The 22,952-nt window shown below is 42.4% G+C and overlaps 1 protein-coding gene across 1 annotated transcript; it reads right to left on the bottom strand.

The window, feature by feature from the left end:
- Positions 1 to 8,843: 8,843 nt before the first annotated feature.
- On the bottom strand, positions 8,844 to 22,634 carry LOC110535708 (aquaporin-3). Its single transcript, XM_021620898.3, has 6 exons — positions 22,339 to 22,634; positions 15,360 to 15,486; positions 15,035 to 15,172; positions 14,768 to 14,883; positions 14,444 to 14,661; positions 8,844 to 14,173 (listed from the first exon to the last, which is right to left on the bottom strand). Exons 1-6 carry the CDS (start codon positions 22,444 to 22,446, stop codon positions 13,984 to 13,986), a joined length of 897 nt encoding a protein of 298 aa, XP_021476573.3. The 5' UTR covers positions 22,447 to 22,634; the 3' UTR covers positions 8,844 to 13,983.
- Between the last annotated feature and the right edge of the window lie 318 nt (positions 22,635 to 22,952).

The raw sequence follows: 22,952 nt of genomic DNA, 5'->3' as shown, positions 1-22,952 counted from the left end.
GCACTGAAAGTAAAGGGGCTGAATAATTTTACACGCCCAATTTTTCAGTTTTTGATTTGTTAAAAAAGTTTGAAATATCCAATAAATGTCGTTCCACTTCATGATTGTGTCCCACTTGTTGTTGATTCTTCACAAAAAAATACAGTTTTATATCTTTATGTTTGAAGCCTGAAATGTGGCAAAAGGTCGCAAAGTTCAAGGGGGCCGAATACTTTCGCAAGGCACTGTAACTATTTCACTGTAAGGTCTTCACCTGTGCATGTGACAAACAAAATGTGATTTGATTTGTGTGTGTGTATGTATTTCCCTGTGGAATGTTTATATATTAGATGTCACAGCTGGAATGTTTGTCCTTTCACACAGAAGTAGGTATCATCACCACCTTCGATGTTTTCCTCCCCTGGTGCACTTTGACCTTGTGGTGGAGAAAGTACAGTTCTACCTTGGGAATACCCGTCCTGCTTTTTCAATATACACTGAGTGTACAAAACATTTGCAACTCCTTCTTAATATTGAGTTCAACCCCATTTCCACCGCAGAACTTCCTCAATTCTCAGAATGAGAGAGATTGTGTGTGTGTGTGTGTGTGTGTGTGTGTGTGTGTGTGTATTTCCCTGTGGCACGGAAGTTTCCCAGCTCCCAGCAGGAGGAGTCAGTTTACTTCTCTATGTTGTTGTTTGTTGTTTTAATATTGAATAATTTGTGTTAATAATTAGCATTACTGAGGAATGAGGGGCGGGCTTAAAGGCGTAAGCATTGATTCTAGGAAATTGAAAAATGGTAACAGTAAAGAGGAGTTCTCTGAGCCCAACATGTCATTTTATACTGTAGATGTTACAGCTGGAATGTGTTTGTCCTTTCCCACAGAAGTAGGTATCATCTCCATCATCACCACCTCTGACGTTTTACTCCCCTGGTGCACTTTGACCTTGTGGTGGAGAAAGTACAGTAACACTTTGGGGATGCCCACTGTCCCTTTTCTCTCCTGCTGTTTCAATATGCACTGAGTATATTGTCATAGGTGGCACACCCCCAGTTTTCTTTAGCATGTGATTCCAGCTGGAGCAGAGAGGTGTGGCACTTATGTGTTTAAGAGGTGTGTGAGGAAGATTGAGTCTGAGGGTTGTTTTTTTTTTCAACCATGAGGTATAATGAACAGCCTACCGAGTCAGACATTGTTGGGCACTTTCCAGTTTGTAAATCTTCATTTAATTATCATGAAAATCACAGAAAATTCCCCACTCACTGATTCAGTTGAAGTTTGCCAATGAACTGTAAACATCTCCTCCCAGAGAGTTTATGCTGAATGGCTATCTGATTGAGAAAAGCGTGGACAAGGCTGGTCATTGACGTCAGCCTGTTTCAGTACTCTCCAAGATGGCCTCACTAATTCAACATCCCGATTTAATTTCCCCCTTCTTCCCAAAATTTCCTCTAGGAGCATGTCCAGTCCCCAGGCCAGGCAACAGTCAGTGTGATTAGTTATTCGTTTTGACTGCTTCTAACCTGGGCCACTGAGATCACTTCAGATCAAGTCAGTGTGGACGTGACTGGTGTTGGATGGAGTCTCGTTTCCTCCTTCGTGCCCCCTGCGTCACCCTCTTATCTTTCCCCGGGACCGTCTCTGTCTCTTTCTACAATCAGGGCCTCCCATCAAACACATAATGCAGCACGGTCTAGAGATGGTCACTATGGGCCCATTTCTGACCCAAGTTAAGAGCACGTAAATGGAACGTAAACTCCCTTTTTTTATGCACTTTTCTCTCTCTGCGTATTCTGACCTTTGAACTTAAGCATGAGAATAGCATGCTATTCACCCATAATTCATTTGGTGTGGAGATTGAATAAATGAAGGTGTGGCCGAGGTGCGTCTACTGATACGCCCTTTCTGACCTTGACTTAATTCCCTAATCATTTCATCACTTTTGTGTGCGAGGAAACCATGAATGAGGCCTCGTGAACCTACCGGATCCACGTGGGAATAACATCTACTTTATTATTTTCAATAGAAATAACACCCTTCTCCATGCACTGTAATTTCCAGCTTGATAAGAGCTATTGATAAGAGCTAGATAAATGAGTAATCCATTTGGATAAGGAAGTGTAAATATGAATGACACTAATGGCAGCAAACTGAAGCATAACAGCATATCAACATAGTGCCCAACAATGACTCAGTAGGCTGTTCAGTATACCTCAAGGTTGAAATGCTGTGCCATTATGCAGAATTGAAATGAAATTATACTGCCTTTTAACTCTCCTGGGACGGGCACTCTCGAATGTCTTAATTGTAGACTACCCTGACTTTCTCTGTTTCCTATTTCTATCATGTTAAATATTAGCCACAATCAGTCTTGACCGTCAGTAGGCCTAATGACAACACATATTCAACTGCCAATGTACTCTTAGTTCCCTTCAGTTGGTATAGCTTACATGATCATTACATTTAATTACATTGTTTAGTTTATCTTAATTTCCTTCCTCTGTAAATGCCGTCACGCGCTGCGTGGTTGTTGCTGAGGATCATTGGTGACGGTTGATAATATAAAAACAAATACATGGTGCGATACTTGGCCATGTCGTCACACAATTCCATGGTTAGTGCAGGCAGTTGGCGAAAATGAAAATGTGTCAGTTTGTCACCTTCACGAGGTTGGAGTGATGACTTGTTCAACTACCTAAGACAATGGCTTGATTCTAGGTTGTGCCTTCAGATTGAGAAAATGTACAACTAAGGAATCCTTTTTCACTTCTCTCATTGACCTCTCAAACCCCAAACAACAGCCTGGTCTGCTTGGTCTGTTTTGCCAGTGCTCCTGGAAGTCTCGCGATGTTGCAACTCTGGGTTTAGAAACTCTGTGGTATAGCCTACTATTGTACACTATTCTCCCTATTATAATTCTACTGTATGTAGACTCATCTTTCCACATTGCCATGGGTTGAACAACTGAACTAATCAAACTACCGTGAGATTTCTTTCAGAGAAATGCAAAAGGAAGTGAACAGTTGCCCCTGTTCTTGGTGGTTTACCTCCATCTTATCTGTGTGACTTTTACCAATTTGACGACCAGACCCCACAAAAATGCTATGGGAACATATGTGCTTCTCAAAAGTCCCTCTCATAAGAACAATAATGGAAGGCACCATATTTGACACAGTGCGGAGGACACATTCGACTTTCATATTGAGAGAGGATCATCCTCTCTGAGGGATGTAAGGATTATAGTACACTACAGAGAGACAGTTCACTCAGTGAGCAGAGTTCTTCACATGGTAAAAAGGCGAAATTAGACTGCACTTGCGGACTACAGGAATTGCCCGGAATTCTCAGACAAACAAAACACCACACTCTATATATCAGTGAACACATGTGGGAAAGAATTTCCATGCTGCTTTCCAAAGTATTACTGTTAATGCTTGCATGCCAAACCCAAAGGCCAAACCCTTTTGTGTACAGGTACGCTGACTAGTTGACCTGTCAAATGGCCAAAGATGACTGCCTCTGTTTTCACTCATTCCCTGTTCTTTCCATTGGCTCTTGGACAGGGTTTTGATGTGGATTATAGCACCAGAGTGCTGGTAAAGAGGGATTTTTGGGTCAGCACACATGGCCCGCACATGGCGTCCTACATCCTACACCCCCCCCCCCAAACTGGGTTTGAGAGGCTGCTTGGAGCAGTGACTGTGCGAGACAACCCACTTAAACAACACAAACATGTTTTTACAGGCCAAAACAGAAAGCAATATAATGACTAAGGTAGGGTGAAGCTGATTTTAAATACTCTGTGTCAATTGGAAATTGTGGTCTGAGCTGCAAGTCGTTAGTAGCTATGATAACAATTTAGTTTTGACAGATAACATTCACAGGTTATTAAAAGATACATAACGCTGTTACTGAATGGTATTGGATTCACTTCCTGTCTTAAGGGCACATTCTTGACCTAGTACATTGATGCAAATCTCCTGAACCTACTAGGTTGTGATGTAGCACCCCCCCCCGCCCCCACTCAAACATAGAATTTGTCCAATGGTATGAGTTTACCGTTGCCAGTACAATGCCTTTGACATGAAAGGTTGCAGTGAATCATTTAGACGTTTATAGGAGAGGTTTGAGAACAATGCATTCTCAGGTGGGTAAGCTTCTGTCTTCATGTATTTCTTATGCTCTGATTGATGAAATAAAGTCACCTTGAAGAACATTTAAAAAATATACGTTTTTCCCACAATCTCTTTGGCTTATAAACGTGTTGTACAATGCTGACATTAGGTCAGGTGAAAATACTTTGATCAGACAACCTCCTTGGCTGGTACAACCTGGCCTAAGGGAAATACAAGCCCAAGCTAAGGTTATGGTATTGCACTGCATGTGAAAATAGGGTCTGATTACTGTAAACTGAGGGTACATGAACAACAGAACTACTTAGTGCCAGCATCGGCCGTACACACCACCCTCCGTAGCGCCATGCGATCAGATGCCAAGCAGTTGCCATACCAAGCGGTGATCAGCCAGGTAAAATAGCCCCAATGGAGCAGCTGTATAACTCTTTGAGGTTCTGAGGGCCCAGGCCTACCTTCGTCATGTCGTCAGCAAACTTTATGATGGTGTTGGAGTCATGCATTGCCACACTAATTGTGGGTGAACAAGGAGTTGTAATTTTTTATTTTAACCTTTATTTTCAATGATGGCCTAGGAACAGTGGGTTAACTGCCTGTTCTGGAGCAGAACAACAGATTTGTACCTTGTCAGCTCGGGGATTTGAACTTGCAACCTTCCGGTTACTAGTCCAACACTCTAACCACTAGGCTACCCTGCCTCCCCCAGTAAAGGAGGGGACTAAGCATGCACCCCTGAGGGGCCCGCGTCTTGAGGGTCAGCGTGGCTGATGTGTCGTTGCCTACCCTCACCACCTGGGGGCATCCCATCAGGAAGTCCAGGGTCCAGTTGCAGAGAGAGGTGGTCAGTCCCAGGGTCCTTAGCTTAGTGGTGAGCTTGGAGCGCACTATGGTTTTGAATGCTGAGCTGTAGTCAATGAACAGCATTCTCACGTAGGTGTACCTTTTGTCCAAGTAGGAAAGGGCAGTGTGGAGTGCAATGGAGATTGTGTCACCTATGGATCTGTTGGGGCGGTATGCGAATTGGAGTGGGTCCAGGGTATTTCGGATAATAGTGATAATGTAAGCCATGACCAGCCTTTCAAAGCATTTCATGGCTAGAGAAGTGAGTGCTACAGGGCGATAGTGATTTAGACAGGTCATCTTGGCATTCTTGGGCACAGGGACTATGGTGGTCTGCTTGAAACATGTAGGTATTACAGACTGGGTCAGGGAGAGGATGAACATTTCAGTGAAGACACTTACCAGCTGGTCAGTACGTGCTCTGAGTATGCGTCCTGGTAGTCCTGGTATGTGTCCTGCTTAAAAGTCTTACTCACATCGTCCAGAACAACTGGTGCTCTCACAGATGGTTCAGTGTTGATTTCCTCAAAGTGAGCGTAGACGTCATTAAGATCATCTGGAAGGCTTGTGTCACTGAGCATTTTGCGTTTGGGTTGCCCTTTGTAATCTGTGATAGTTTGCAAGCCCTGTCACAGCCGACGAGCGTCAGTAGTAGGATGTGATCTTAGTCCTGTATTGTCGCTTTGCCTGTTTGATGGTTTGTCGGAGGGTGTAGCAGCATTTCTTATAAGCATCCAGGTTAGTGTCCCGCTCCTTGAAATCGTCAGCCGAGACTTTAGCTCAGCTCAAATGCTGCAGATGCTGCCTGTAATCCAAGATACGGTCACTGTGGGGACGACGTCATCGATGCCCTTATTAATAAAGCCGGTGACTGGTGTGGTAAACTCCTCAATGCCATCGGCTGAGTCCCGGAACATATTCCTGTCTGTGCTATCAAAACTGTCCTGTAGCTTAGCATCCACTTCATCGGACCACTTCTGTATTGAGCGCGTCACTTGTACTTCCTGTTTGAGTTTTTGCTTGCAAGCAGGAATCAAGAGTTATGTCGGAGTTATGGTCAGATTTGCAAATGGAGGGTGAGGGAGAGCATTGTAGGAGTCTCTGCGTGTGGAGTAAAGGTGATCTAGAGTTTTTCAGCCTCTAGTTGCACAGGTGACATGCTGGTAGAAATGAGGTAAGATGGATTTCAGTTTTCCTGCATTAAAATCATTGGCCACAAGGAACTCCACCTCTGGATGAGCATTTTCCACCTCTGGGTGAGAATGTAACTTGCAGTGATACACAATTTGTTACGACTCATATCGGATGTCTAGTCGGAGGTATGCATAACACTGTTATGAGTCCTATCTAGTCGGAGATATGCATCCGAGCAAATGCTGCTTATGATGGAGAACACAACCGAGAGAGAGAGAGAGAGAGAGAGAGAGAGATGGTGGATACACTGTATTGAAAGGTGGCAGGCTACATTTACCAAAAGGAGAAGAGATCATAAATATAATATGAGGCACAGGAGGCTGCTGACGGGAGGACGGCTCATAATAATGACTGGAATGGAGTGAATGGAATGGTATCAAGCATATGGAAACAATGTGTTTGATACCATTACATTTATTTGATTACTTTGAGCCCATCCTCCCTAATTAAGGTGCCACCAGTCACCTGTGATATGAGATTAGTAAGAGAAGCTCAGCTGATATGCCTGTTTGAGACATTCTGAAGGCATACATGGCATGCAACACAATGAACTACTGTATCATACCCAGAGTTTACTACACCTTACCATCGAGTCATACGTTAGTGATCTTGTTAGTGAACAGCTAACTTGATACATGGCTCAGTCCAAATGCAGGCCACAAAGATGACAGACTTATTGACCCAAATATATGTCTGTCACGTAAGAGAGAGAGATAGAGAATGAGAGAGATTGTATGTGTGTGTGTGTGTGTGTGTGTGTTTGCTGCTCTACTCAAACAGCATTAACAGAGGAAGAAATACATCAGGCGTATTGTCCTTATTCCTTACCTGTGCACCACACAGCAGGACCCAACAAACACAAAACATATCACAGATGTAAGATGGAAATGTAAAAGTGAATTTGATCATCTTTGTATCCGTTGTCTCATTAGCCACTTATTCCGCTTTCCTCTTATTCTATATCATTTATTTACAGGTTGCTGTTTGTTTTATTTACCGGATTCACCAACACTAAAATGTAACAGCGTAGATCCCATTCTGCAATTACACACTTTGTGTCTTTGTAGGTCAACAAGAAGCAGGGGAGAAATCCAAGTATGAGCAAGACTTTAAAGTGAATTTGATCGTTTGAGAGCAACACTTGTGGTATTGTTGGGACACACGGCCTGCTCTACAGAACATCTACAGCACCCGGTGTCACAGCAAGGCCGAGAAGATCATCAAGGACCTCAGCCACCCGAGCCACGGCCTGTTCACCCCGCTAGCATCTAGGAGGCGGAGACAGTACAGATGCATCAAAGCTGTGACCGAGAGACTGAAAAACAGTTTCTATCTCCAGACTGTTAAATAGTCACCACTAGTCGGCCTCCGCCCTGAGCTTAGTCACTGTTACTAGCCGGCTACCACCCATTACTCTACCCTGCACCTTAGGGACTGCTGACCCATGTATTAAAGACTGAATAATGTTCACAGACTGTTTTACCCATTTCATATGTATATACTGTATTCTAGTCAAGGCTCATCCTATCTATCCTATCCTATCTACTGCTGTACACACCTTTTCTATTCCTATAATGTACATTCTCAGCATCATAAACATTCCGGACTCTGACAATGCTCGTTCTGAAATTTCTTCATTTGCATTTTGGGGATTTATGGGTATTGTTTGGTATTACTGCCCAGTTGGAGCTAGATTCATAATAATTTCCCTGCATCTGCGATAACATCACCAGATGACCTGTGCGTATCTGCTTCTGCTCAGACCTGTAGCATTTTATGAGTTATACCATGATTCTGACCTGTTGCCAAGCCAAAACCTCAATCATACAAATTCAGGGGGATTATAGTCTTCTCCCCAGTACTTTTCGTTATCCAATAACCTCATCGATACATCAGCAAGGTGTATACTACGGTTTACTGCCACTGCTATGGAAAACTTGAGCTCAGTTGGAATGTAGTAAAGAGTTAACAGGAACCATGTCATCTTCCGTTGCCCTTTGGGAAAGGATATGTCTGTAATATCTGTATTCAGATCAGTTTAGGACAGATGATGGAAGTGCCTGTACGAATGAAGTGCAGGGTATAACCAGTCCCTTTACTGTTACGGATATTTGGGATACAAGTTGCAGTAAGAAGGAACTGGTGGTTGACTTACTGGGTTTGACACAGCAAACTACAGTTTTCACTCAATTGAAATGAAGTTGAAATGAATGGATGTTCATAGAATAGTGTTATACTTTTAGACAATGAAGAAACACGGGACGTCGGTTGAGTTTAGACAAAAATTAACAACATTTATCTGCCACGCAGCAGAGTGAGCAGACAGTCATGTGTGAGTACCCGATGTCAGAAAGGAGAAGAAGAAGAGAACAGGAAAAGACATTACCTACATTACCTCCCATTACCTACATTTACATGATAAAAATTACTTTACTATAATGACAGTAAAAAAAATATCCCTGGACCAACTAACAAAATACAAATGGCCTTACAACACAGGCATTTAGCACCATAGAGTGACACACAAGGCACAGATTCTCCAGTTGAAAACCAAGAGCCAAATGAAGAGTTACAGGTCATGTGTTTTCTGCTTTCAGGGGACAGAATTCAACAGTTTGACCACAAACTGATTGACTGTAAAAATAGTACATGTAGAGTGCCACATGCAACTACAAAAAACAGTACACATAAAGTTGTCACACGGCAATGGTTTTATTGACATGTCTTAATACTAAAAATATTCACGAGCAAGAAATGCTGGCAATCGAACCCAATGAACTCAATTGTATTCATATGTTGGGAAAGCCATCAGGTTTGGCTGATGAAGGAACGGAACAGAGTGGTAATCACCTCTCTGACCCATGAGATGTCAAAGGGCTGTGTCGCCATGAAACAATCAAAGGATGCTGCTTGAACGCTATATACACACACACACACGCACACACACACGCACACACACACACACAGAGCTGGGTAGATTACTTTCTAAATGTAATCCGTTCCAGTTACCTGTCCGAAATTGTAATCAGTAACGTAACTTTTTGATTACCCAAAGTCAGTAATGCAATCTGATTACATTCTGTTACTTTTAGATGACTTTCCCCTTAAGAGGCATTAGAAGAAGACAAAATGTATGTTACCAATTGAACGACATCTATTGCAGGATAAATCAATGTTAAAGTTCACGTAGCTGGTCACATATGGATGTTAAGTTGGACTTTATCAGTTGGTTATGTGGGCTTCTTCTAACCCAGCACTTTCTACTACATATAATAATATGATTAAATTATGCCAAATAAATGCTATACCACTTGGAAATATGGAAGTATAGATTAGCCAAATTGTTTTACCTGAGCATGACCCCAAAACTAAGGATTTATTAGCCAACCCTACTCTGTTGTCATGAAGGACTGATTGGGCTCATTGATTCGAGTTGAAAAAGAAATGTGCACTCATGGAATGGCATGCTTTGAGCACTACTGAAAAGTGCTATTTACATGTGAAAAATTAATGCCATATGCTGCTGCATTTGCTATAGGCCTTTTGTTAACCTTTTATTTGGTGACACTTTGATATCTTGATAATTTGCAGCTGTTTAAAACCTGTTGCGACTCTAGGGGGAGTATTTTCATTTTTGGAAAAAAACGTTCCCGTTTTAAACGGGATATTTTGTCAGGACAAGATGCTAGAATATGCATATAATTGACAGCTTAGGATAGAAAACACTCTAACGTTTCCAAGACTGTAAAGATATTGTCTGTGAGAATAACAGAACTGATGTTGCAGGCGAAAGCCTGAGAAAAATCCAATTCGGAAGTGCCCCATATTTTAAAAGTGCTGCGTTCCAATGAACCCCTATTGAGCTGTGAATGTGCTATCAAACAGATTACGCTTTCTACGTATTCCCCAAGGTGTCTACAGCATTGTGACGTAGTTTTACGCATTTATGTTGTAGAATAGCTGTAGGCGGCTACATTGCGTAAGTGGTCAGTGGTCACCTGATGCCCCCAGAGAGATTCTCCGTAAAATACAGAGGTAGCCATTACTCCAATCGGTCCTACTGAAAAACTAAGTGTCCCGACGGATATATTATCGCATATATATTTGAAAAACACCTTGAGGATTGATTATAAACAACGTTTGCCATGTTTCTGTCGATATTATGGAGCTAATTTGGAATATTTTTCGCCGTTTCGTGACTGCAATTTCCGGGCGATTTCTCAGCCAGACGTGAAGAACAAACTATTTACAAGCTATTTCGCCTGCAAAAATAATATTTTTGGAAAAAAGGAACATTTGCCATCTAACTGGGAGTCTCGTGAGTGAAAACATCCGAAGCTCAAAGGTAAACGATTTAATTTGATTGCTTTTCTGATTTCCGTGACCAAGTTACCTGCTGCTAGCTGGACAAAATGTTATGCTAGGCTATCGATAAACTTAATGCTTGTCTAGCTTTGGCTGTAAAGCATATTTTTAAAATAAAAAAATCTGAGATGACAGGGTGATTAACAAAAGGTTGTGTCTCAATACATTTCATTTGTGATTTTCATGAATAGGAATATTTTCTAGGGATATTTATGTCCGTTGCGTTATGCTAATTAGTGTCAGGCGATGATTACGCTCCCGCATGTGGGATGGGGAGTCAGTAGAGGATTTATTAAAGGGCAAATCCACAGATGAAACAATAACAAAACGGTCAGCCCGCCTCTGTTTTGGTAAAAAGATGAGGGATGGGCCTGGAGAATTATAACCACTCTCAGATGAAGAGACAGAGCTATTGATGCAAGGACTGGCCATCCATTATATAAAAAGTATTGTTTTAACCATGTTACAAACATTGGAGTAAAACAAGCTTATGTTTTGGGTTCACATGGAGTGTGACAGTTGAACTAAGCTCATGAGGCATTTGTAAGTTATATTCTTCAAGTATCAATGGATATATATATATATATATATATACAGTACCAGTCAAAAGTTTGGACACACCTCCTCATTCAAGGATTTTTATTTATTTTTACTATTTCTACATTGTAGAATAATAATAAGCCATCAAAACTATGAAAAAAGACACACGGATGATCAGTAGCATACAGGCAGCTCAGAAAAATACTTTGTTTAAAATGTAATCTGCCACCTTATGATATCATCATGATATTTGTGTATCAATTATGATGCCATGATATATACCACATGTATTGAGGATGTGTGTTATGATCCCATGTACTGTGTTGCAATTTGGATGTAATATTCTAGTCATGTTAGTGCAGTGCATTGTGATGTGTGATTGACAACAGTCAGAATGACACCCTCGTTAAAAGGATAATTGGACAGGTAAAAGGTAAAGAGGTATGCAGAAAACACACACACACACACACAAACAGATAGATATACACAGTACCAGTCAAAAGTTTGGACACAGCTACTCATTCAAGGGTTTTTCTTTATTTTTACTATTTTCTACATTGTAGAATTATAGTGAAGACATCAAAACTATGAAATAACACCTATGGAATCATGTAGTAACCAAAAAAGTGTTTAACAAATCAAAATATATTTTATATATTTGAGATTATTCAAAGTAGCCACCCTTTGCGTTGATGACAGCTTTACACATGCTTGGCATTCTCTCAACCAGCTTCACCTGGAATGCTTTTCCAACAGTCTTGAAGGCGTTCCCACATATGCTGGTGGGGATGCTGGTTGGTTTTGAGGCTCATACCATCTCTTACTTTAGGGCGTCCTTTTTGTTGATGTTGGTCAGTTTGACTCTCTCCTCTTGGCTCTTCCTGTCGCGAACCTCTCCCTCCTGATGGAAGCCAACCATCAGCTGATAGACCACCACACCAATGATGGCGTCCAGGAACGAGGCAAAGATGAGCACCAGGAACCAGCACTTATTTGAGCTGTTCTTGCCGTAATATGGACTTGGCCTTTCACCAAATAGGGCTATCTTCTGTATACCACTCCTACCTTGTCACAACACAACTGATTGGCTCAAGCACATTAAGAAGGAGAGCAATTCCACAAATTCACTTTTAACAAGAAACACATGTTAATTTCAATGCATTCCATGTGACTACCTAATGAAGCTGGTTGAGAGAATGCCAAACGTGTGCAAAGCTGTCATCAAGGCATAGGGTGGCTACTTTGAAGAATCTCAAATATATTTTGATTTGTTTAACACTTTTTTGGTTACTACATGATTCCATATGTGCTATTTCATAGTTTTGATGGCTTCATTATTATTTTACAATGTAGAAAATAGTAAAAATAAAGAAAAACCCTTGAATGAGTAGGTGTGTCCAAACTTTTGACTGGTACATTTACAGTTTTTTGGGGTCCCTTACATGTAACCGATGACATGTAATCCGTTACTCCCCAACCCTGTATATATACACACACATATTCCAGACACCGACATTGCTCAATCTCATATTAATATATTTCTTAATTCCATTATTTTACTTTTAGAGTTGTGTGTATTATTAGATATTACTGCACTGTTGGAACTATGAACACAAGCATTTCGCTACACCCACAATAACATCTGCTAAACAACATTTTTCAAACACCTGACACAGCTTTTTCCTGCAATATAAAGGCATAATCATTATGCCTAATTCTATGTAAAAAAAAATATTATAAAAAAATGTATATTGTTCTGCATAGGTTATTTAAGTATACCTCTTTACCTGTTCAATTGCCATTTTAATGAATGATGCTCATTGATTCCTTAGAACTTTTATGCCTTAGGAGTTTAGTACAACTGCCACACTGGTATACAGTATTATAACCCTAAAGACTAGCAACCTTGTCGGCAGGCATGCCAGCTAAGATAGACAAGCTACTCTAACCTGATTGATATCCTGAAATGGCTTGGTAGCTAGTTATGGGGCTGGGAGGAGATTGGGAACCTTTCTAGCTGGCTAGCTAAAGCAAGTTAATAAAATTGCTATGTGGCTAGTATTACAGAGATGAATTAATTCATCAAGAAGGAATCAATAGGCTACATAGCTTGATCAAATTCATTTATAATCAAGTCCTGCCCCTCACCTGCCGCTGAAATCAAATCTGTGTGTGTCACTCAACATTCCCCTCTCCTCCTCTCCTGACGATACTGTCTGCAGACACTAGAGTATATAGCATCCTGCCAGGCATATCTTTGCGCCATGGTGCACCTTGGAAGCAACCGCTTACTAGGGAGAAACCCACTGACAGATCTTTTTATGAATAATTCTGATAAAACGTGGGCTTAAAAATGAAGTTTAGTAATTAATAAAAAATAAAGTATAAAAATCTTATGGCATGAGGCCTCTGGTTGACATTGAAATTCATGGACTCACTAAAACGTACACATTTCATTTGATCGGGACACATGTACTATCTGTCCACAGCATATAAATACAACGGAATCATTAAAACGCTATGTTAGTATAAAACATCAAATACGGTCCAAACAGAAGAGATAAAGACACTAGGCTATAAACTTTGATTATTTCCAAACATTTTGAATTAATATAATTCTGTGTTTGAGTGTTTACTTCCTCCCCTCTTACTTAAGGACACTATGCAGCTACAATGTAAGACAAAGGACGCCTAGAGATAGATATACTGTGGCAACATTATAGAGAAAGATTGAGGTCCATAATGTGTGTGCGTACTGTAGTTGTCTCCTTACAGACTAACAGACACACCGCTGTCAGAGTTAAGAGTGAAAAGGGACCCACTGGCCCTCAAGGAGACCATACTGTACCCCACTGAGGCTGAGTTTAGGGGTATAGGATGCTGGTAGTGGTAGTGGTGGAGAATGGAGGATGCTGGAGGTTTTGAGGCTCATAACATCTCTTCCTTTAGGACGTCCTTTGAGTTGATGTTGGTCAGTTTAACTCTCTCATCCTGGCTCTTCCTGTCACGAACCTCTCCCTCCTGATGAAAGCCAACCATCAGCTGATAGACCACCACACCAATGATGGCGCCCAGGAATGGGGCGAAGATGGGCACCAGGAACCAGCACTTGTTGGCACTGAGAGAAAGAGAGCGAGAGAGTGAGAGAGAGACATATCCAAGAAGTTGTGCGAGAGAGAAGATTCTTTCTTAATCTTTCCCTCCTCTGCATTTACCCATTTGATCCATCGTCACCATCTCCCATTTTGTTTCATCGTTATATCAATAATGCACAAACCTCGAACCAGGAAATGGACACCGAGTGGTAGAATACATGTGAAGAGGGCAGAGAGGTGAAGAGAGAACCAGATGCATGCAGAGAGTGAAAGAGGATTGTGGGAGGACTCACGTGAAGACCTCGGTGCCCCAGCCTGCCAGAGCGGTAAAGAGGCGTGGCCCCAGGTCCCTGGCAGGGTTGACAGCGTAGCCAGAGTTGAAGCCCATGGACAGGCCGATGACCAGCACCACAAAGCCCACCGTGAAGGCCTCCAGGCCCTGGGGAATGGGATTGTTATGGGGGTCCACGATGGCCAGGATACAGACGATCAATGCTGCAGTGCCAATCGTCTGGGATAGAGATACCTCCATTAGCATGGAGAACTCTGAATATACTAGTAGTTCTAATTCCTGATCCAACCAGTTTGGGGGTTGTATGCGGAAGAACGGGGCTTACCTGGTCGAAGAAGCCGTTGACCAATGTGAGATGTTTGCCAGGGTAGGTGGCGAAGATGCCAGCGGTGGCGTTGGGCCCGGTAACAATGAGTTCTCCAGCATAGTTCAACAGAGCGTCTGAGAGGAGAACACACACACATTATGATATAACATCAACTATAACGAGGTGTTACACTATACACAGATTCAACCTTAAGTTAAGACTTTTCAAAGAGTTGACTCCGACAGATGCTTTCCTGTCCATTCGTGGACAGTTCCGAGGACTCACCATAGTACAGACCAAAGATGATCCCGGAGCCCAGGAAAGCTCCCAGTGTCTGGAAGACGAAGTAGACTGGAAACTTTCTCCAGCGATCTCTCCCAAGCAGGCAGAGGGCAAAGGTTACTGCCGGATTGAGATGGCCTCCTAGGAAAAAACACATGTTGACAGATTGTTAACATTAAAGCGGGACAGACATTTAGGATCACAACTTAGAGACACGACTCAGCCTTGGAATAACTCATGGTAACAAATCCGCTCAAGGAGAACCTCTACACCTAAACATGTTGGTGAGTTAATTCATGTGCATGTATTGCTGATATGAGGTTTGTACCTGATACCTGGCCACAGACCAGGATCCCTAGGGTGGCAGCGAAGCCGAAAGCAAAGTTGACAGTTAGGAACATGCCATGAGATCCTCCACTAAGCACCAGTTGAGCCACTGCACCACAACCAAACATCTGTCAAGAGAGGGAAGAAACAAAAATAAATAACATGGGTACCCACAAACAATGATCATCAACATTGCCTGTAAAAAAAGATTGTAAAGACTGCATATGAGGAACATTCAGTGTGTTTAAAGCCAGAGCAGAGCCAAACATTTACGCATTGCTATGTAAACACACAGACAGTTAACATAACACAGTGCCTTGCAAAAGTATCATCCCTCTTGGAGTTTTTTCCTATTTTGTTGCATTAGAACCTGTAATTTAAATTGATTTTTATTTTTATTTTGTGTAATGGACATACACAAAACAGTCCCTATTGGTGAAGTAAAGAATTGAAAAATAATTTGTTTCAATGAATATTATTTTTTTTTAAATGGAAAAGTGGTGCGTGTATATGTCTTCACCCACTTTGCTATGAAGCCCTTCAGTAGGATCTGGTGCATCCAATTACCTTCAGAAGTCACATAATTAGTTAAATAAAGTCCACCTGTGTGCAATCTAAGTGTCACATGATCTCAGTATATATACACCTGTTCTGAAAGGCCCCAGAGTCTGCAACACCACTAAGCAAGTGGCACCACCAAGCAAGCGGCACCATGAAGACCAGGGAGCTCTCCAAACAGGTCAGGGACAAAGTTGTGGAGAAGTACAGATCAGGGTTGGGTTATAAAAAAATATCCGAAACTTTGAACATCCCACGGAGCACCATAAAATTGAAAGAATATGGCACCACAACACCTGCCAAGAGAGGGAAAAACTCACAGACCTGGCAAGGAGGGCATTAATCAGAGGGCAACAAAGAGACCAAAGATAACCCTGAAGGAGCTGCAAAGCTCCACAGTGGACATTGGAGTATCTGTCCATAGGACCACTTTAAGTCGTACACTCCACAGAGCTGGGCTTTAGAGTGTCCAGAAAAAAAGCCATGGCTTGAAGAAAAAAAATAAGCAAACACGTTTGGTCTTTGCCAAAAGGCATGTGGGAGAATCCCCAAATATACGGAAGAAGGTACTCTGGTCAGATGAGACTAATGTTGAGCTTTTTGGCCATTAAGGAAAACGTTAGTCTGGCGCAAACCCAACACCTCTCATCACCCCGAGAACACCACAGTGAAGCTGTGGGGATGTTTTTCATTGTCAGGGACTGGGAAACTGGTCAGCATTGAAAAAAATGATAGATGGTGCTAAATACAGGGAAATTCTTGAGCGAAACCCGTTTCAGTCTTCCAGAGATTTGAGACTGGGGCTGAGGTTCACATTCCAGCAGGACAATGACCCTAAGCATACTGCTAAAGCAACACTCGAGTGGTTTAAGGGGAAACATTTAAATGTCTTTGAATGGCCTAGTCAAAGCCCAGACCTCAATCCAATTGAGAATCTGTGGTATGACTTAAAGATTGCTGTACATCAGCAGAACCCATCCAACTTGAAGGAGCTGGAGTAGTTTTGCCTCGAAGAAATGGGCAAAAATCCCAGTGGCTAGTTTTGTCTTCTTGTTTGTTTCACAATAAACAAATATTTTGCATCTTCAAAGTGGTCGGCATGTTGTGTAAATCAAATGATACAACCCCCCCAAAAAAATCTATCTTAATTCCTGGTTGTAAGGCAACAAAATAGGAAAAATGCCAAGGGGGGTGAATACTTTCGCAAGCCACTCTAGAGGTCACTCAAGAGGCTTTGTCAGTATACATGTTACACAAATGGATATCCTAGATTTACTACTTTTCATCCCTGAATGTATGTGCAGGTCAGAAAGGGGATACGATCATAATCAGTGAAACTGGTCGCCATGATTATTTAAATGGGCTCTATTGTGTATTAACAGGTATGAGGGGAGGAAATTGTGAAATTGTTGTCCGTGTTGACATTTGATGGTCCCAGGCCAAATGATGGGCATTTTTCAGAGACCGATGTATCTGATAAAAACAAGTGTACTACGTATTTCCGCCCTGATATGAATATGCTGGCAGGAAACACTAGAATGGAAACAAGGATTGATGCAGTGAGAATAAGTCAGTTTCGGGAGCTGCTGTCATGGTCGTGAATTAGCTATAGAGGTGCCAAGGTGGTCATACCGCATTGTGGGTTTGCACGCCGACTTGTATATATGTGCACGTGTGTGTCCATTACTATGGGGATAACAGTAGTGTGTGGCATGTGCTGAAACAGCCTGTCGCAAGGCCCCCTGAAGCAGATGCATTGCTCTCAGACCACAGGGCACATTGGTTGAGATGAGCTGCAAGGAACTGTCGTCTCGACAGAAGGCTTGGCATCTAGTGGGTGGTTTAACATCGCTGGGGTCAGTGTAAACTCTGGCTCCTGATTAGCCCCGCGGGCCTCATGCTTCCGATTGGCTGGAAAAATACAACATCTTCAGAGGGGCCCATCTTTAGTTAGACATGAAGTTAAATGTCAAAGGGATCTTAATGTCAGAAGCATCTGATAACATGTCAGTATGGAGCCAAATGCCAACTGAATTAGCCTGATCAAATTTCACCAAAAGGTTATTCACTAAGATTCATGACGCCGTAAAAAAATGACTTTAAAAGACGGCATCTAACAGGATAATAACCTAAATTAAATCACAGCTCTCTAAGTGGACTGGTGGTGATAGCGGCAGCACGTCATGACAGCATTACGCCATGACATTACATGAATACATTGCACACTTACTCCCCCAGACTGTCAGGCAGTTCATGCTGTGTCCTCATTCTGAGTGTCTACCGATACACCTGGTCACTCATGCGTTCCCTTTTAGTGAACAGCAATGGAGGGAGGGAAGAAGTCACAGGGAGAGGAAATTCCAGGGTAGCTTTTGATGCCGCCAGTCTTTTCCAAAATCCAGATACATTAAGACTGTTGTTGGGACAAAAGGAAATGAAGAGTGAAGTGTGTGAATAAAATACTGTGTGAAGAAGTCGTCAAACTTTTCCCAGTGGAGCATCACTCCTACATGGTAACATGGTATGGAAAGTCATGATTTGGGGTGGTAAGCCATGGTTTCGAGTGGCAGCGTGTGGTGTCTCATCCCTTCAATTTAAGTAAAGAATAGCACACAATGACTCTTTCATATAAAGAGAAAGCTTATTGCTGTTGTTTTCTCCCCCCCTTAGCTCTACGGTTTATGTAAGGACTGCATTGTTCCCTGGATGGTGCACATGCACACCATCGCTGGGGCCAGAAGGACATGTGTCCAACCACCTGTCACACAAAGGTGACACAGGTAGTTCACTGGGAACAGTCGTCAGTTCAACTTTTAGTTTTGATTTACATTTGGTTAAGTTGTCAACTCAGGTGAATTCAACACGAAATCAACAACTAATGTCACCATGACATTGGATTTAGGTTCAAAGTTGTGTGAAAAAGCAACTTTAAAAAAATGTACGTTACTTTTTGTACATCCAAATCCTGCCATTGCTGAGATCTGTTCTCCATATGCAGGGTTATAGCTCTGTGCATGACAAACACACACGTACATAAACACACCCTGCTCATTCCTTCGCCTCCCTTTACCTGAGTATCAGTCGAGAGCGCCTGTCTGTTCACGCAGTCATTACATTACTCAGTCATTAGTATATCTTGACGACAGGTGATGTCTATATATGTCCTGGAGGGCGTGAATATATTTGGCATGTTCAGGTTTCACCCATTGCGCTGTTGCTGTCACTCCCAATACTGCAGTCCATGTTTGACATAGCACTTATTAAATAGACATGCCACACCTGCTACTAGTGCCTTAGACATAGACGTAACAGGCTTAATACACAGTGCTTTTCCATCCATGCTCCTGCTGGAGATTTACATCATTGTAAATCATCACTATTAGCAGTGCAACGCCTGTCTACGTCCATTAACAATCTTATAATAAAATGGTACTTGTAACGACAACGCTTAACCGGTGCAACGACTTTGACGCTTGTGTTACTTTTCCGACGTTGAAAGTTGGTCCTGTTTTAGCGAAACCAAAATGCAAGGCCATTTCTAGATGGACGTCGACAGTAGAGATCCTGTCGCAGCGTGAGAGAATGTACTGCAATAACATTAGGCAATGAAGAAACGCTTTGTAAAACAGGTGTGAGAGAGCCTGTGACCGTGAGTAAGACTGAGTCATCTCCCTAACAACTATTTTCTCTCTGAGCAAAGAAAGTGAAACTTAGCTGCCTAAAAAGCCTGCAGGTTGTCGGCTACACTGGCTGTATTATCTGGTAGGTGCTTAAAGTACTACTATCTATTTTCTTAAGTGGCCATTTACTGCTAGAGCAAGATAACAACAAAAAATGGCAGGGGTTGTTTAGTTTTTCTTGTTTGTTTATTTAACATGGTGGATGGCTAAGGTCTGTCAGTAACCGAGGGAAGATTTTATCTGTCAGTTCCATTAAAGCCAATTTAAAGCTCTACACACACACACACAACAATCCAATTCACATACCGCTCCAACAGATCCACAGATGGCAATTTCCCACCTGGACAAGAGGGGTACCTATGTGAGAATGCTGTTAATGGACTATAGCTCAGCATTCAACATAATAGTCCAATCCAAGATACAAGTAGGCAGCAACACCTCTGGTCACACTGACCCTCAACACGGGGGGCCTCACTGGGGGGGGGGGGGGGGGGGGTGATGCTGCTTAGCCCTCTCCTGTACTCCCTTTTCACCCACGACTGCGTGGCCACGCATGACTCCAACACCATCACGATGACACGACGGTGGTAGCACGACAGCGATGAGACAGCCTACAGGGAGGTCAGAGACAACAATCTCTCCCTCAACATCAGCAAGACCAATGAGCTGAACGTGGAGTACAGGAAACAGGAGGGGGCTCTGCCTCTTCCTCTAAGTAGTCAGGCATATCTCAGTTCTTTCGTTTATTATCTCTCCCTAACAAACAAGGTTCTAATGTCCAAACAATGGGGCGTAGCTAGCTAAAAGTGATGCTAGTAAAGACACTCCCCCTGGGGCAGGAAATATACTTGGATTGATTACCAGGTGTGAACAAAACTGAACAGTAAACATAGAAGTTATCAAAATGTGACTTTTATTGCAGAAATAACTACAGTCTCGAAGGGAATTAAACACGGTCAGGTTCTTTGTGAGTATTTGTTAACGTTTTGGCTTGCGGGTGCAGCTTTGCTAACATCGGTCTGTCTTATTACATTCATGAAATCTGAAGATGCTAATATGCTAACTCCAGGTTGTAGCCAGAAGTAAATAATGGATTATTGTGGATTCTGTCACCATGGACATTAAGACATGAATTACCCCTTTGAAATGGACCACACACACCTGCACAGTCTTGAAGAGTGCCTCTTCCTCCTGAAGAGATTTGACATGGGACATCAGATCCTCAAGAAGTTCTACAGCTGCACCATTGAGAGCATCTTGACAGGTTGCATCACCGCCTGGTATGGCAACGGCACCACCCTTGACCGCAAGGCTCTACAAAGGGTGGTGCGGATGGCCCAATACATCACTAGGGCCGAGCTCTCTGCCATCCAGGACCTTTAGACCAGGCGGTGTCTAAGAAAGGCCCAGAAAATTGCCAAAGACTTAATCATATCACAATCAACTTTTACCAGTTGAATGTAAATGATAGGAGACCATTTGTGCTACTGTAAGGTCTTTCATACTAAATATTTTCGGTTCCAGGTGCGTAGGAATCAAAATGAGAATACCGGAAGAGATCGAGACCTGCATGTTGCAGGAATAATTCAAAAGCTGAGGCTAAAAATACATTCAAATAAAGATGTTTATTTGAACATCATGTTGCCAAAATGTTTATCGTGTAAGTCCAACATGCTTGGAGACAGCTTCTATCAAGCAATTAGACTGTTGAAGAGCTAATCGATGGCTACCCGTACTATCTGTATGGCCTATCTGCACTGTCTACCTGCACTGGCCATATCCACAGAAAGGAGAAAAGCTCAGGTAAAAAGTTAGAGGAAAACCCGGCAAAATCATCTGAAAAGGTAACTTTTAGGTTGTGTATATCGCTAGAGAAAATAAAATCTCATTTTTTTTCCTTTTTAAACTTTTTAAGGCAGAAAAATGTGAAAGACTATTTCCTTAGGGACTGTAAACATGCACCCCCCTCAAATACGACAGCAGGAGAGCACGGGGTTGCAAGGTGAATCCTGGATCATTATGCAGAGTAAAGATCATGTGTCCATGTTCTCGTCAACAAGAGCAATCATATTTTCATACACACTCAAGGAGTGTAATTTATAGGTGCCTATGAGGCTCACATTCCCGACCCCAGAGAATTTGCAAAGGCTAGCAGTGCAAAGGCTAGCAGTGCAAAGGCTAACAGTGCAAAGGCTAGCAGTGCAAAGGCTAGCAGTGCAAAGGCTAGCAGTGCAAAGGCTAGCAGTGCAAAGGTTAGCACAAGCTGTAAAGCCATGCTGAACGTATCTAATGGGGTTAAGAACGTAGAGTACGTTCACTCCACATCTAGCTTGAAATATTGCCGATGGAGCAACCCAATTAGATCCTTTTGTATAACTCAAATGGTTGTTACGTTGTCAAGGAGGATGGTCACGTGTTTATGATCAGAGGAACACCGGTTTGAGACCGGTGTGGGGCCATGGAGGAAGATCTATTGTGAGCAGCTCACTAACGTTGGTTTCACTTACCAGTATCCATCACTCTCACATCTAGGTATAACAACAATAGTTGATACACAGGTTCTTGTTAATCCAGTAGTATTTTGTCTGCAGGTTTGAATACGCACAAACTAATATTTCTTGTGGCAACGAATCATCACAGTGAAACATGCAATCTACTCATCTGAGAAAGGCTTGAGTGAGGATAACTTGAACATCGATATGGCAAATTAGGAGTGAGGTGAAAAGATGGCAGAGCTCTTACCACCAGGATGAGGGTACCCAGACACTCTGCCATGGCCTGGCGCAGCAGCAAGTTACGGATCTGGAAAGTATGTGCCAGCTTGTCCATGAATATCTTCTGTTTTCCCATGGTTCAGTGCTGCTCAGCTAACCTCCTGTATTATGACTGGGTGACAGCAGGTAGGTAGGTCCTACTGTGTGTGTGTGTGATGGCTAATGCAGTGGCCTCCTCTTATAGGACCTGGACCTCCTGTGGTTCCTGCCAAAGCCAACCCCCACGAGCCCTCCCTACTCTCTCGCTCTTACTCACTCTCCCTCTTCTCCCTTCCTCCGTCTCTCTCTCTCTCTTTCTCTCGTAACTCCCACATACTCTGATCTTTCTCACTGATTCAAACTCAAACACACCCTCTCTCTGTCTGTCTCTCACTCTCTTCTCCTTTTCGTCCATCCTGTTTTATTCCTCTCTACCTGAAACTTTATCACCATGTATTTTTGCTGCTTTGTCTGGTTTGAATAGAGGAGTGAGTCATTATATCCCCATAACTGCTCAAAAGGTTTGCTTCTAACATGAATAACATTTTGTCTATTCTGTTGAGGCACTGGAGTACATTGCATTCCACTTGACTCTGACAGTAC

The sequence above is a fragment of the Oncorhynchus mykiss genome, chromosome 11 (genome assembly GCF_057628025.1).
Source record: "Oncorhynchus mykiss isolate SJ-2025 chromosome 11, ASM5762802v1, whole genome shotgun sequence".
Lineage (NCBI taxonomy): Eukaryota > Metazoa > Chordata > Actinopteri > Salmoniformes > Salmonidae > Oncorhynchus > Oncorhynchus mykiss.
This window is presented reverse-complemented; position numbering and strand designations above follow the sequence as displayed.